Source organism: Molothrus aeneus, chromosome 3 (assembly GCF_037042795.1).
Source record: "Molothrus aeneus isolate 106 chromosome 3, BPBGC_Maene_1.0, whole genome shotgun sequence".
Classification (NCBI taxonomy): Eukaryota; Metazoa; Chordata; class Aves; order Passeriformes; family Icteridae; genus Molothrus; species Molothrus aeneus.
The window spans coordinates 9,410,750-9,426,166 of record NC_089648.1 but is presented as its reverse complement, the minus strand read 5'-3'; the positions used below and the strand labels follow the sequence as shown (position 1 = coordinate 9,426,166).

Here is a 15,417-nt window from a genome sequence, read left to right as displayed (position 1 = left end):
TTTGTAAACAGAAGAGAATGAAGTTTTCTATAAGAATGCATATTTAGAGTATTCAATGATGGAAGAACATCACCTTAAAAATAAATCCATTAAATATCTGAAGCATTCCCATGTAGAATTCTTAAATTCAGAATATGCACTTCATTTAAAAGCAATGTTCTAGTTTTGGTAAAAAGTTCCATACGCATCAAGAATACTTTTCTAAAATTCATTGCATCACAGAGCACTTGGATGTTATGAGGATGAAAACTGATTTCAGATGCACCTCATAAATGTTCAGCCCACTCTTCAGAAGATGGGCACTTGCAAAAAAAAAAATTCATGATCTAAGGAGATTAAGTGACTTTAATGCAATACACTGGAGCACAATTCATTCAAAGAAATGGAATTGACTTTCCTGGTAGGAGGTAACAGCCTGGGCAATTAAGTATTTTTCTCCTACCTGCAATTGCTTGTTTCATTCACTAAAACTTTGTTTTTTACTTTGGCAATAAATCAGATATCCTACAGGTAACATTGTCTCCCACAAAATGACTGAATTTTCTTGGGATTTTGTAGGAATCCTGTTTCTGTTTCACTCTCCAAGCCTGATATTTATTGTGTCTTCCCCAGTCCTACTTCTGGTGGTCTCCCTTCAGCATTCTCTTCTGCCACACCAGTCCAGCCCTGACCTAACCACATCCTACTCTCCCAGCCCTCATCCCAGTTTTATTGCTTAGAAATCATACTCAGACCTCTCCAGATGCCCTAGACTAGATCCCATTCCTTCTCCCAGATTTCTCAGTTGCCAAGTCCCCATTCCTCATCATTCCTTCCAGCTCTCCTCAGTATGGAGGCACTGAAAACAATGATTGTGGTGGAATAAACAGGGCAGCTTTCATGGACTGCTCTAGCCATCCCCAGAAGAGCAGGCAGAACATTTTTTCTGAAAAACTGCAAACACTAATCTCTGTTTTTGAGTTCATTGACACTCCAAAAATCATTCCAAAGCTGGGGAGCTGGTTACAACTTGTCTGAAATATGAAGTGTGGACAAGATCTAAAATCATATTAAACCATAGGATCATAGGAGGAAAAGAGTGGAGCAAAAACAAGATAAAGGATCCTTCTACTACTCTGGAAAGGTGCCAGAATGAACAGTAAGTGGCAAACTGTCACAGCCACAAAAATTGGGTACTTAACCAGCAAACAAATCAGAGCCACGATAAAGGAAGGATTTTGCATAGATTGACTAAAAACATGCCAGTAAGAAACTCTCATACAAGAAGAAATATTTGGTTATCTTCAAAGTCCATGAAAGCAGAGTCATCAGCTTCCTTGAAACTGAACCACTATAACTTTGAATACTTTGTACTACTTTTATGGAAAAAATTACTGGTCAGGTAACAACCTTGCAGATTCTCTTTGAAGATAGTAAATACAGAATTAAAAAAAAATATATATGTCACATCTCCAGCAAAAGAGAGACCCAAAATCTGAAAGGAAGTTACAATATTTCTGATTTATTTGCCTGGAAAATTGAATCATTTGATCCATCTGGCACTGAAGAACTTGGAGGAAAATCCAACCCTTTCTTGTGGTATTTGGCAGTCTCATGAAAGGCATTAGAGTTTCTCCACAGATTAGAATGGCTTAGAAACTACTGTCCAGACCACTTCCCGAGCATAAGAGTGTATTTAAGTGGTCAAAAGGATTTTGATTCCAGAAAGTGAAAGGAATTGTCTACTTTAGGTAGAAATACTAGCTGGCCATAGAAAGGTCTAACTTATATACCCTTATTGACATAATTTTTTTTATTTAGAATTAATGAATCAATAGTTTTATTTAATCTTCACAAAAGAGGGCAAGGAAAGAGGGGAAAAAGGTCATCTATATTAGCATGCAATAAAATCATACTTCAGGTAAAGGATTAAACATGTTGTAAATACTACAGCAAACCTAAACACACTTCTGTTCACACTGGTGGGACAGCAAGGGATGGGTGCAGGCAGAATTTTTACTTCTCCAAACACTCAATTCTGAAAACTCATGGAAGTTTAACAGCCTGCAACTGTCCCTGTTATTAGAGGCTAGAAAGGTACATTTCTGTTCTCAGGAAACCTAAACAAGCAAGTTAATCTTGTGTGTAATGCCTCACCAGAAGAATGAAACACCTTGTTGCAGGTAGCTGAAAGGAACAGCAAATAGAAGTACTCTGATAACATTAGAATTTGTCACCTCCAAAGACAAAATATTTCAAGTCAGCCAAATTTTCCTAAGCAGTAAAACTGCCTGTGAGAACCCACCACAGGTAGCAGCTGTCAGGTGTGAGCCCCCCCACAGCTCAGCACATGCTGCAGGAGCTGAGGCCTCTCCAGGAAGGGACACACTCAGCAGTGACCCAGATGGAGTCTAATAAATATTTCCTATGGAGTCTAAATAAATATTTCCTACGAGCCTTTCTGTGCTCAACATCACCTCTAACTGTACACTTGGGCTTTACTATGCACTTTAAGGACACCACAGCCTTCTATTCTACTTCTGACCAAAACAAATTTGAAATTTTGCTCTAAGCCTAGCTAAATATTTACATCTTGTTCTTCCCAAAGGAAAAGTTTTGAAGTTCAAAAAACGCCCCCAAAAACTTGGCTGAATATCATCAAGAAAATGCAGTTGTGGTCTTCTCTCTTTTCACTTTCTAAGGGGAGCTTTGGGAGCTGGATAAGGATTCATAGTAATTGTTGCTTAAATCAGATATGATTAAGAAAACAGATGGATGCTTGAATATAACACTGATTTTGTGCCTAGAAGAAACAGACCAAAGAGAGTTGGAACTACATCTAATTTATTTTTGCTGGCACGGTGGTTTATTTAAAACTATTATGATTCAAGAATAACTGAATCACTGACAAAGTATGCTTTCTATAACCATGTGTAAATAACTCTGCCAAAACTCAAAATTTTAAATTAATTCAAATATCTGCCTTTCAACTGAAAAACTTCCTAGATTTAACTGTTGTAATTCTTCCATGTATTAAACATTTGGACAGGAAAAAGATTTTGCAATAAGTCAAGCACATTAAGGCAGAACATGATAATAAAAATATTTCAACAGACATAATCTAGTTCTGAAAAAAATTAAGGAGTCTTCAGAGAATACAACAAAAACTATTTGTGAATGCCCAGAATGCTCCAACTAAACAGAAATGATTTTGAAATTTAAAAGAGCACATTTGTTCAAGAAAAAAAACCATAACTAACTATCCTCCCTCCCATAAGGAAGCACAGCTTCAAGCATGTATAAATTGCCAGAGCTATAAACTACTGTGCAGCATGTACAGCCTATGCTCCACGATACAAAAATAAATATATAAAAGAGTAACCCCTTCAGGTGTGCAGGACCTCTTCATCAAATGCTGCCTGAAATAAGTAATGGCTGAATTTTTGACTCAAAAGCAAATTTAAGACACCCATTTTCACTTTTATGACTTGTGTTTTAGACAAAACTGTATTGCAGAAGTGGCACTACTGCCCTTGTGGAGGGGAACAGTGTCCAAAAAGGCAAGTGAACACTTCTGTGATTTCCAGAACCTCTGCTCTTCAATAAACCTCTCATTTTTCAGGGTAAGAAATGAGGAAATGTTAACATATACTGTAAAATCACAGTTGCTAAATTAACATCAAATACTATAAACTAGCCATGTATGGTTCATTGTGCACACATGCACATTGAACCTAAAATTGTATGAACAAACCTGACCCTGTGCATGGGCATCCAGCTAAATTTAGACAAAAATCAGTCAAATTCATCAAGATAGGGGGATTTGTTTAGTTGTTTGGGTTTTTTTACCATCCCTCCCTCAAAAGAGATAAGGACATAGCAAAAGTCTTAGGAGTCCTACAAGAAGCTGCAGTAGGGAAAGGATTGGACTAGGTGTAAGGATGTAACAAACCAAATTTTCTAAAGTCAAGTTCCATTGCAAAGAAACAAGAGCCCATGCAACACAGACCTGGATTCCATCTCTACTACAGTTAATATCCCATTGCCACTAAATGTGAATGCAATTTACTCATAACATGCAAGGTAAAGTCTTAAGGACAGCCTCTTGGAAAACTTCATGCTCTCTCAGGGCAAGCGAGGCTAAAGAGTTTCCTTTGGTCTCCCTTAAAACAATTTTCCATCTCCTAAAATGAATGGCTTACTTTAGATTCCTGAATATGTTACCACATTAAGTTGCTCAAACTTTTATAAATTTACAGGACTTCTTTCATACAATTTTCAAAATTCTTCAAAAAACAGAATGAATAATAAACAAAAACCCCTCCAAACGTGTTTTCCAAAACCAACACAAAAAAATAGTTACTTTAACAACACCTAAATACAAACATATATAAATACAAAACACACTCTTAGCAGCAACTGATTCCCCTGTGGTTTCCATCTTCACTCTGAAAGGTGGCAACAACAAATCTCTGTAGAAGTCTTATAAAGCTACCTATCTATGAAAGCTCCTTGGCCTTGAATGCTCAGTGACACGATGAATTAACTACTGAGTGAGCAACATTGTGAATGCAAGTACTGACATGCTGTGGACAGATGGAGTACAACACTGTCTCAGTGAGCTCTTGTCCTGGCTGCATGATACATGCTTTTCCAAAAAGGTTTTGACAGAATTCATGCCAGAAATTATTGAAATTATAAAAGCATGATTGAAAGCACACAATTTTTAATGCCCATGTATCCTTTTGAATACAGGTCTGATGAAGAAACAGGAATAAAATTGTTCTGTTCAGTTATGTCCGTTTCAGTGAACCGTCAGAAATGAGAATATTTCAAACCAAGCAGAACTTCTATTCAGCAGAAGTTACCTGAGTTACAACTCAGAACAATATTTGTATAAATCATATCATTAGATATGCATTCCTAGCTGGGATTAACCCATCAGCAGTGAAGGGCCTGGATCCTGGCATGTGTCTGGTCTTGCTCCATGCAGTAACAGAACGGGGCTGTGTCCTGACATAGGCTGCAGTGCCATAGCTGCTCCCAAGAAGGGAATGTCATTTCCTTCTCTTTCAGCTGCACATTTAACCCTCTGAACATTTGCCTATTTGACATGCTAACTCAGTGGAAAATATCCAGATTTTTTCTTTTCCAGAGTAGTTCTGTTACTTTAGCAAACAAAATTAGGCTTTCAGAGATGTACCAAGTGGCAGGGCTGGTACAGGCAGTCAGAATGAGCTCTGGGCCAGGATCAAGTTGATGCCACAGTGCAAACCTTTCCCTCTGTGGATGTAGGGAGCTATTAAACTGGCTCACTGCACCTCACAGAAAGCATTCAGTCTGAGTGGCTTTTTGTCACAAAGCAAAAAGAGAACTAGACACTCATGCATGGCTCTCCAGATGAGTTATGCTGGGATGCTACATGGCTAAGTTAACTTTCACTGATTTCCAGGTGTCAATCTGGATGTCACTGTTCCTCAGCCATTCCTCATACCTTGCCTTCTCCAGAGCAGTTTCACTGGAAGGTCAGACTTCTTCCTCTTTGCTCCCCCAAATCTTTAGCATTATGCAAGCAACACTTCCAAACCACTCTCCTCTAATTATACACCATGTTTCCAAATCATACTGATTTTCATTTTTAAAAGTGTAAGTATGTTTTATGACTCTATAGCAAACACATGAATTCTACTTAAAAAACATCTATAAAGTGATAATTGAAAAAGCACGTACAAAAAATCCTGGCAAAAAATGATCTATAAAAAGAAACTTACAGCTGAGGAACTGAGTCCAGTCATGTTATTTCTTCTATTTCCCTCTCTGTAAACAATATGGATTTCAATTTATGGCGAAAAAAGGGTTTGTTTCTCCTACTATAAATTCAGCACCTTACACTATATCCTTGTCAGCAGACCAAACTGCATATCTGCCAAGGCAGGAAAAGAAAAAAAAAATAAACCCTACCTGGAACCCATTTAATCTCCATTCCTATATCCTTTTCTTCCTGTTTTTTCTCTTTTTCTTGGATGCTTTGCAAAAGTTCTCTGTACTTGGCAATTTGCTCTTCATCATCTTTTTGGCTTTTCCTGGGTTTGTCATCTTCCATTTCATGAGCTACATCACCATCTAGGAGGAGAGAGCAAAGTTGTCACAGAGAGCCTCATGAAAATGAGCAACTGAAGTTAATCTTTATGAAATAAACCTAAGATACAGAGATTATTTCCAGAAGAAAATATAAAATATTTTCATCTATTATTACCCCACAGAGTAGCCAGTTGAAGAATTCCCTTATTTAGATGAAATAAAATAGTATCTGAAAAGACAAAAGACAATTTGTCCTGCAAAGGAAATCACTCACTGGATTTTAGAATTATTACTGTTAGAGTCCCTTCCAGCAGAGTAGAATGTACATCTCCAAAACCAGCCCTTTGTGTAGATGGGGCATTACCTCTGCTAACTTCCAGTCAGCTGGAACCTCCCTGATTGTCCAGGATTGCTCAAAAATGATGGCAAGTGGCTAAGAGCATATGGCATCTGCCAGCTCCCTCAGTACCCTTGGGTGGAGCCCATCTGGCCCCACAGACTTTTGTGTCTCTATGTGGTGTAGCAGATCACTGACCATTTCTCTTTGGATTAAGGGGGCTTCTTTCTGCTCCCAGTTCAGGTACCCAGAGAACTGGCATTACTGTTAAAGACTGAGGCAAAGGAGGCATTAGTACTGCAGTCTTTCACTCATTCCTTGTCACAGTGCTTCCCTCTACATCCAGTAAAGGATGGAGATCCTCCTTAGCTCTCCTCTTATTGCAAATGTATTTATATAGACAATTTTTGTCTTCCACAGCAGCAATCAGCTTAAGTCCTAGTTTGGCTGTAACTCTTCTTATTTTCTCCCTGCACAACCTTCCAACACCCTTGTAATCCCCCTGAATTGCCTGTCCCTTCTCCTAAAGTTCATAAACCCCTCTTTCCAGCCAAAGCTCTGTTCAGCCAGGCCAGGCTCATTCCCTGCTGGCTCATCTTTCACATGGCACATGGGGACAAGTCAGCTGCAGCTGCTTTTCTACATTCCTCATCAGAAGCTGAGATCTAAGAGGGAAGCATCTGCTCATCCAGAAAGCAAAAGGCAACTCTGTTTTGAAGACAAGTAGAAAAAGAAGACATTTGGTTGTTTCTTATTCCTAGTGCCCTGAGAAAGAAGAGGCTGTACTGCATGGGAACTGAAAAAATCCTTAAGCTAAAAGAGGATCCCTAGAACCTGGATAGGCAAGAGGCTACCAGTTTGTATTTATCACTTGTTTTGCTAAGAGAAATTTAAGTGGCAATGCATATTGTCATTCTTTCTCATTTAGACAGAACTTGTATTTCTTCTGTCAAAACTGACAGTTTTAAAACAAATGTTCAACATTGCCCTCAGAAGAACTGAAGGAGCTTTTAATTCTGTAAGCAAATAAAGCACATTTGACAACAGCTGCAAGAAAGGCAAGTGAGCTGAGTTTGCTCTCAAAGTTTGTTCAGAGTTCAAATAACCTTGTCAGTGGCTTTCAAGTATCAAGCTGTATTGCACAACATCAGGAACCACTTTCTGATGGATATGAAGGCAGCAATACTTTCTGCCAACAGTTTGTTCAAAGGCTTTTTGAACAAAACACACAAACCAAAAAGTTCTGGGGCATTAACTGCTGCACTGCAAGAGAAATACAATCAACCTGGGAAGGAGAAAAAAGGCAAAAACTGATGAAATTTAGAGTACAAAATACAGGCACATTCTTATTGTTTTCAAAAGAAAGTAGTAATAGAAGTGCTAAAATATTTTAAAATAAGGAAGTTCAAATGGCGAGGCTGGTCAGAAATATTCCAATACAACAATTTGTTTTTCAAAGATGACATTAATACCAAATATAACCAAATGCAGAGGTTCAATAAATTAAATCAGTGACTGGCAGCTGAGTTAGCTGAGATCATGTTCTTGTAATCACAGGGTTGTGAGGAGATCATGTTCTTAGTTTAAGAAGAGATTATCTTGCAATAGCTGAGTAAATGATTCTTTTTTTACAAAAACTCAGCCTTACAAACTAAAGACAGTAGAAAACTTTTTGCAGATATAACATCTGACAAGAGGTCTGCTGCAAAGCTGAATTATTTTAAAGGTGGGGGGGAATTTTATTTCTATGATGTAATGGCAAAGCAGAAAACTCAGCTACTGACTTGGATGCTGATGGCCATACCATAAAAATTGCCCTAAATGTCTCAATTTTATTCAGGGTAGTTACTCAAATTCACATAGATAAAAAATAAAAACCAAAATACATACAATGCATGTAGACCCAGAGAATTAAAACCAAAAAGCTTTACACTCCAGTGTTCAAGAATCAAGTCTGAGGTAGAGGTTTTTGCATTACAGCATACTATGAAAAATTAAATGTGTTGATGTCAATTGTGAGCCAGAAAATAATGTCAAAGAAAACACTGGGGTTTAACCCCATTTTCCCCACATTCTAAGCACTTCCTGAACAAGGATTTGTGCAAATCCCATTAGTTCATCCCAGTGATAATAAAAAAATTTAAAAATTTAGAATACAAGAAGAAGAAGTTTATTCAAAGCCTACCAAAGTTGATGCCCTTTCGTAAGATTTTTCAGGGAGAAAAGATACTGGAAGAAGAGAATGCAAACAGACAGATAACAGTAAATGAATGCAAACATTGAATTATGGCTTTTTCTTAGATTTCTTAGATTTTTTTTTGCATTTTCCTTCAGGTCTGTGTAGCCTAAGTATTGAGGGCTGTGCACTGGGTGCAGTTTTTAAACCTGTCCTTGCAAAGCAGGTGAGTTTTGTAGCTGCAGCCTTCAAGCAGCTGTCTGTGCAGAGGTGAGCTGGCACTACTGCAGGCACAGCTCTGAGCCAGCCGGACCTCAGGCAAGGTTAACACACTCTGGCAATCAGAGTCAGTCCTGAGCAGGGACTCACTGGCCTGCAAAAGCACAGGGAGATGTGTTCTTCATGTTACTGGACACCTCCAACAGTTGGTATCAACTTCCTAGGAGGAATGCTGCCATGACCCTTCTTGGCCTTACAAGCACCTTTAATTACAAACCAAACCCAACAGCTCCTGCAAACATGCTTTGGAAAAGTATCCAACATCTGCATCAGTTGTATCAAGTTTCTGATGTTTCACAGAAAGCAAATAATCAGGTTGTGGTATATGCATTCTGAAATTCCCATGAAATTCCACCCAGGCTTGGTCAACTCATAAACTGCTAAACCCTCTTGCTGCTTCTTTCCACAGACAATAGTAAATAACCACATGTTCTACTTCTGTCACCCTCCATTTCTTAGCCTTCTGTAATAGCTTTAGCAAATATAAACACATGTGGATACTGTTCATTTTTAAGAGAAAAAGGCTGTACCTTACCTAATAAAATGCTATATATGCATTTAAATTTATATACTAGTAGTCATGACTTATTGCAACAAATAGATTTCAGAGTTGTAAAAATATTTGAAAACTAGTCTGATTCAATCTAACCTTAATTATTGAAAATAAGATTTAGCAGCATTATTTAAACAAAAATTCCTCCCTCCCTTCCTTTCACTGCACTTGTGTACCTCTGGTGTCAGGACAGCAGCACAAAAGACCTACTGGCTTTGTGGAGTCTTATACTGGAAGTCAAATATACCACAGGAGACTGGGCTTCCTGCTCAGATTCCCACTGAGGAGAGCACGGCTCTACATGGAGCTCCTACGAGCCTGGTGGTGTTCAGTGTTTGGACAACTCTTAGGTTTAACTTTTAGTTTTCTCTTTGTGGAGTCACAACTTGGATCCAATGATCCTCATGGGTCCCTTCCAACTCAGGATATTCCATGATTCTATCAAGACCAGCTAATTAAAAAAAGTCCTGTAAAAGTATTTATCATAGAGTCTGTTTCACTGCTTGTATGCTGTGCAAAGCAGAAGAGCAGAAAAGATGTTGCTCTTGTAAAGATTAAAAAACCCAAACAGATTAAAAGCTCAGACATAAACCCCATAATGCTTAATTTGAAGCATATTTAAAATGTCATACACTAAATCACTGGTCCACATTGTCAAAATAACAGTTATGGGCTGGATTTGATGAATGCCACAAACACTTCCTAACTGGGGTAAATGTACCAGAGTAACAGAAAATTCAGAAGCAATGTAAAGGACAAATTTTGTGCTATGAACCACAACATTCCAGGTCACTGAAATCCTTGATGTTACAGAACTGTTGTTTAACAGTAATACTAACATTCATGGTGCACATATTTTAAGTTGAAAAATTCCATGAAAAAAAATGTTACAACAGGCCAACAAAAACCCTTTTAAAAATAAAACATTTTAATAAGTTTGAAAAGTACGAATAGAAGTCCAGGACATTTTTTCCTCCTTATCAGACTCCTACATTTCCATTCAAGCAGCTGACATTGATTTTTCCCATTTGTGCATAGCACCACATAATTCTGCTGGATGGAACCCTGACAGATGGAATCCTGTTTTGTATCACATAAGTGAATGGATAAAATGTCAGGAACATATTAAAGACATGACAACATAATTCCTCTATTAGCAACCTACTTTTCAAAACATCATTTGAATCTAGATATTTCCAGATTTAAAATTTATTTGTGTGGTAAGATTATTTAAGGTCATTTTTTTTCCCTTCCCAGCAATGGAACTTTACTCTTTAAAATTCCTGAAGTGTTGTTCACATGAATATTTGCTTTCATCACCACCCTATCACAGATGCTTATCTTCAGCAAATTGATAGCCTTGTACCTGAGAGAAGATGTAAGTGCTCTACTCTGCATCCCCTGGTCCCCTTTACAGACTTCACTAAGTATTGCTAGAGAAACTAAAGTGCATTACAGTGCAGTTTGTGAGTTTTCATGTAAGGAGAGAAACAAGTGGACAATATCCCTGCCAAGATGAGAGAGTTTGCTGCCACAAGATTTCCCAACTCTATAACCAGAATAATCTGTAATGGTTTTTTGCATGCTCCAAGCTCATCTCTGATTGCAGCAACCTGCTTTAATGCGGTATAAATCAATTTTAACATCTGTTTGAAAGACCTAATTAAGGTTTAATGAAATTTTATTTGCCTTGTAATCTAGGCTGTATATATTACTGAGAGCAGGATGAATTTTAGAATGAAAACAAGCAATTTAAATCAGGAATTTAAATATTGCTGCACCATATGCAGAAGACTCATATACCTTACAAAGTTAGATGAAATTCTCTTTATATTCTTAAGAAGTCTGTGAATCAAAAAGCATTTGAAAGATGTTCCTGCTCATTTAGTCATTATCCACCTTGCGTTTCAAACTAGGACTTTTCCTCTGAAAAGGAAACACTTCAAGTTCTATGGGCCTATAATTTATCTCAGAAATGAACAGGTTAAAAGCAGATATTGCCAAATTTGACAGAGAGATGTCAAGATACCCTGAAAAAGAGAAAAAAAGGGAGTAAGAGAAGAAACAAATTACAAGAAAATGATTTTCTACTCAGAGGTGCAAGCTCCTATTCAGAAAGCAGCTACTGTAGTCCAGTGGAAGGTGTCCCTGCCAATGGCAGGGTGTTGGAGCTAGATGTGCTGGTCTTTAAGGTCCTTTCCAGTTTGAACTATTTAAAGATTCTGCTCAGGGGCACAATCATTATACAACAAATATAATACTGTCCCTGTAGAAGATGATATTCAGAGCATTTTCTATAGATATGACACTTAAATATGTAAATAATTTGTATTCAAAACCCTACAGCTAATGACTTTGTGTACAATATTTATTACCAAAGTACCTTGCTGCTGTTCCTCCTCTTCTTCACTTGATGAAGCCAAATAAGCTTGAAAATCCATGTCAAGCAGCTCCTCTTTGTTAAAAGTTCTGCTGAGTGATGTTACTCGCTCATGATCTGTCTCATCCCATGTGATATCTACCTTAAAAGAAAGAATGCCAGTTGTAGAAGCTGGAACACTAAAACTAAACACTGTAACACTGTCCTTTCAGGGAAAATGATTTTATACTTTCCATTCAATTACCTGTTAGTAATGCTCTCTACGGTAACTCACTATAATAACCATTTAGTAACACGAATTTAATGATAAGTTTTGGAACTTATTCTTCAGTCAGTTTTAATGAATTTGAGCTACAAGAAAAACAGCAGAAATCTCGTGCACTGAATGGTTCTGTAACAGCAGGTCCTGCAACACAAAACCTCTGTGAGCCAAATTTCCTTTGTGACAACAGATCCTGGAGTTGAAGCAGCCACCAGCCCCTCTCTTTTCCTCTTCCAGCAGCAATTCACTGCAGGAATCACACATGGAATCACACACGGATTTCGATGGAGACAATGGAAGCGTTTGCGCAACTGCGCCCTGGAGCAGAAGATGGAACTGATCTGACTGAAACATGATCCAGCACAAAGTGCTTCTCTCTCAACTAATCACTTCTCCAATCTGCTTCACTTCATGGCCAGATGGAAATTTTGGCTCTCAACAGGACAGAGTAGGAATGAATTGCTACAAGGAAGGGAAGCAACTGTTGAAGCCTGGCATTACTACCAAAAAAAGCTCTTATTGATTTATACACTAACATCCATTTTAGGCAAATTAAAGGATTTCACTGTAAATAACAAAGCAATTTTATGTGCAACTAGTCACAGAGATATAATGAGGTCAAAATTCAGGATTTAATCTGTAAAAGAGAAGCACAATCCCCTTTAAAATCCAAACCAGGGTTGCAACTTGTAGGTCTATAGCATGCTTAAATCTTTTAATATGCTTGATGTCTTTATTTTGAAATGGTGGAGATAAATAAGGAATCTTTTCCCCAGTACATATATCATTCATAAGCTGACAGCAAAACTAAACAAATAAGAAAAGCATTACAAAAACACTGTAAAGATACCTTTGATGTTCCCATAGCAGCAGATGTGAAGTACTTTGGCTTATAAGCAGCTATGTTCACTTCTGAGGCTACATCTTTTGGCTTATCATCAAATGTAACATTATCTGGAATAAATCTTGAAGGCAAAGAAAACATGTTATTCTTCAAATACACTGGGAAATTGCATAGTATAAACAGCCTAAGCTTTCCTGAGTATGGTACATCAGCATGAAAGAATTAGCTAAAATAAAAAGGGAGTCAGCCTGAGAAGGGAACAAAAGATATGGACAAGTACTCCACACATGTAAGATTTATTGCCTGGCTTCTGCAGATCTGTTCCACAGGTTTTCAGTGTACAACAACACCCTCTTTGGGAAGTATTTCTGTTTTCAGCCTGGTATAAAAAGGGTCACAGGTGCCTTTTTTGGTGGTTTTGTTTTAAGAATGATCTTCTCAGAAAGTTTAATATTAAAAATTAAAAAGAAAAAAGTGAATAAAAAAGGATTTGGAAACAGATGAATAAGAAATTCCAAACCTTTTAGGAAAGTTTGGTACATCTTGAAAATTATAATTAGTAAGGAAAACAAAAATTAACAAGTAACAATTGAAGAACTTAGTTTAAAAAATCCCAAAACCTTTGTTATACTACTTGAGAAATTACTTGTGATTTTTTTAAATCTTTGCAAATGTAATCTGATCAATAGCATTCAACATTAAAATTTAACAAAGCAGAAGATTAGCAAAATCACTTGAGATTTTCAAACAATTGAGTTTGCTGTAAAATACTATCAGTGTTTAAAATTATGAAAAGTTGCATGTTCCCTTAACAAAGATATCTTCTCTAGAATATGATTCAAAGCAAAAAACCTTTAACTTTCACTGACTTCCAAGGGTGCCCATAACAGAGGCCCCAGCAGACAAACAGGCTTTTGTCACAACTTCCTGTGATTTAGTAACTTTTCTGCTTAGAATGAAAGGGGGCTTTTGCAACAAAAGAAAATACTAACAATAAACCAAACCATAATTTTAAATCCTTTCCTTCCCAAACGTGACTTTTGAAATTTCAGAGCATCCAGCTCATTCACAAGGACTAACATATCTATTGCAGCTTTGTAACAACAGCAGCAATAATCTTGCCTTGTGGTAAGGAATCACAAAAATGATCCACTTCTGGACGGACCCTTGGGGAAAAAAAAAGGAAAAAGTTTGGTTTTCTGAATCCTATCACTTTACTTAATTGTACCAAAAGCTTGAAGATGTAATCAGAACTTTTTTTATCTGGCTTCTCTGAAAACACTCTCTATGCAGAGATCCTCTTCAACTTCCCATATTACAATAAAAATGGTTATAAAGAAGAAAGAGGAATCAAAGGGAAACCTAACAACTGACTGGATGCATAATTTATCTTCATATCTCGTTTTGCTTACAGAATAAAGTAATATTTACTCTGAATTATTATAAACGGCCTTTAATTCACCCTCCTCGGCCCAATGTGCAAAAATATCACCAGTGGAGTTACCTCAGGTCTATGAAAGAACAGCTACTTTCAAATTCCAGTCCATCACACTCCTCATAAATTTTATTGGCTGTTTCAGGAGAATCACATTCCACAACTGCATAGAAGTATTTCAGTCGCTTGAACTGGTACTCCCGCAGCTTTTCCCTGTAAATCCTGCAAAAGTGGAGAAAAGACCAGTCAGGTGAGCTGGCTTTAAACAGCTTTTTATTCACAATATCTTTTAATTCAACTCATTAAAAACATTCACCACTCAACCACTCTCCTAATCTTGTAAGATTAAATGTTAAACAGCACAAAGTTCCGCTAGTATTGAGTTTTCTTCAAGTAAAAAAAGACTATTTTAGACAGTTTTGTTAAGTGTGAAAATTGTACATGACTCCACTGAAAGGTCACAGGGATGAGGTTCAGTGAATCTGAAGGGCACAAGTATCACTGAGGTACCTCTGGGATACCTGGATTTCTGTCTGTTGGATTCCAGATGCTCTCAAGCCCACTGAGCAGTAAATCCAACACTTCAGGATGCACCTTGATGAACACAATGCAGGTGGCCTCAGAACATGCTCTACATCCACCTTACACTCTCCTGATGCACCAGAGAAAGTCTTCAAAGGGATCTGCCCTTATTTTAGAAGCATCTAGATTTTCTAAATACAGGACAGTCCAGCAAGATGCATTATGCATATATGGCCCCAGTCAGGCTGCCAAATATCTGGAAATTCTGGAAAAATATTAAAGCAAAACCTTGAACAAAAGCTAAAAAAAGGCAAAAAAGACATGCCTGAAGAAGCCAGGACAATGGTAGGACTGAGGAACTCAGCCTAGGAGGCCAGGGCCGCTGCTGGTGGCACACAAGAAATCTCAGTCTGGGAATTCTTGGACTAAAGTCCCTGTTGATTTACAGGTAAAAATTTTGGCAGTGAGCACTAAAGGGAGTTTACTGCATAAATGGCAATTTGTAGAGGAGATATGCTGGTTTTTAAGCTACTCATGTATTTGTTCCATTGATTATTCCAATGAGCTAC

General features: G+C 37.5%; 1 protein-coding gene across 1 annotated transcript in view; it reads right to left on the bottom strand.

Moving 5' to 3' along the window:
- The window catches only part of ESF1 (ESF1 nucleolar pre-rRNA processing protein homolog), a 30,510-nt gene that overhangs the window by 8,655 nt on the left and 6,438 nt on the right, over positions 1 to 15,417 (bottom strand). The window contains exons 6-9 of the mRNA XM_066546234.1: positions 14,396 to 14,548; positions 12,898 to 13,012; positions 11,789 to 11,927; positions 5,941 to 6,102 (exon numbers count right to left, since the gene is read on the bottom strand). Coding sequence (XP_066402331.1) covers positions 5,941 to 6,102; positions 11,789 to 11,927; positions 12,898 to 13,012; positions 14,396 to 14,548 — 569 coding nt within the window. The remainder of the gene's footprint in view (positions 1 to 5,940; positions 6,103 to 11,788; positions 11,928 to 12,897; positions 13,013 to 14,395; positions 14,549 to 15,417) is intronic.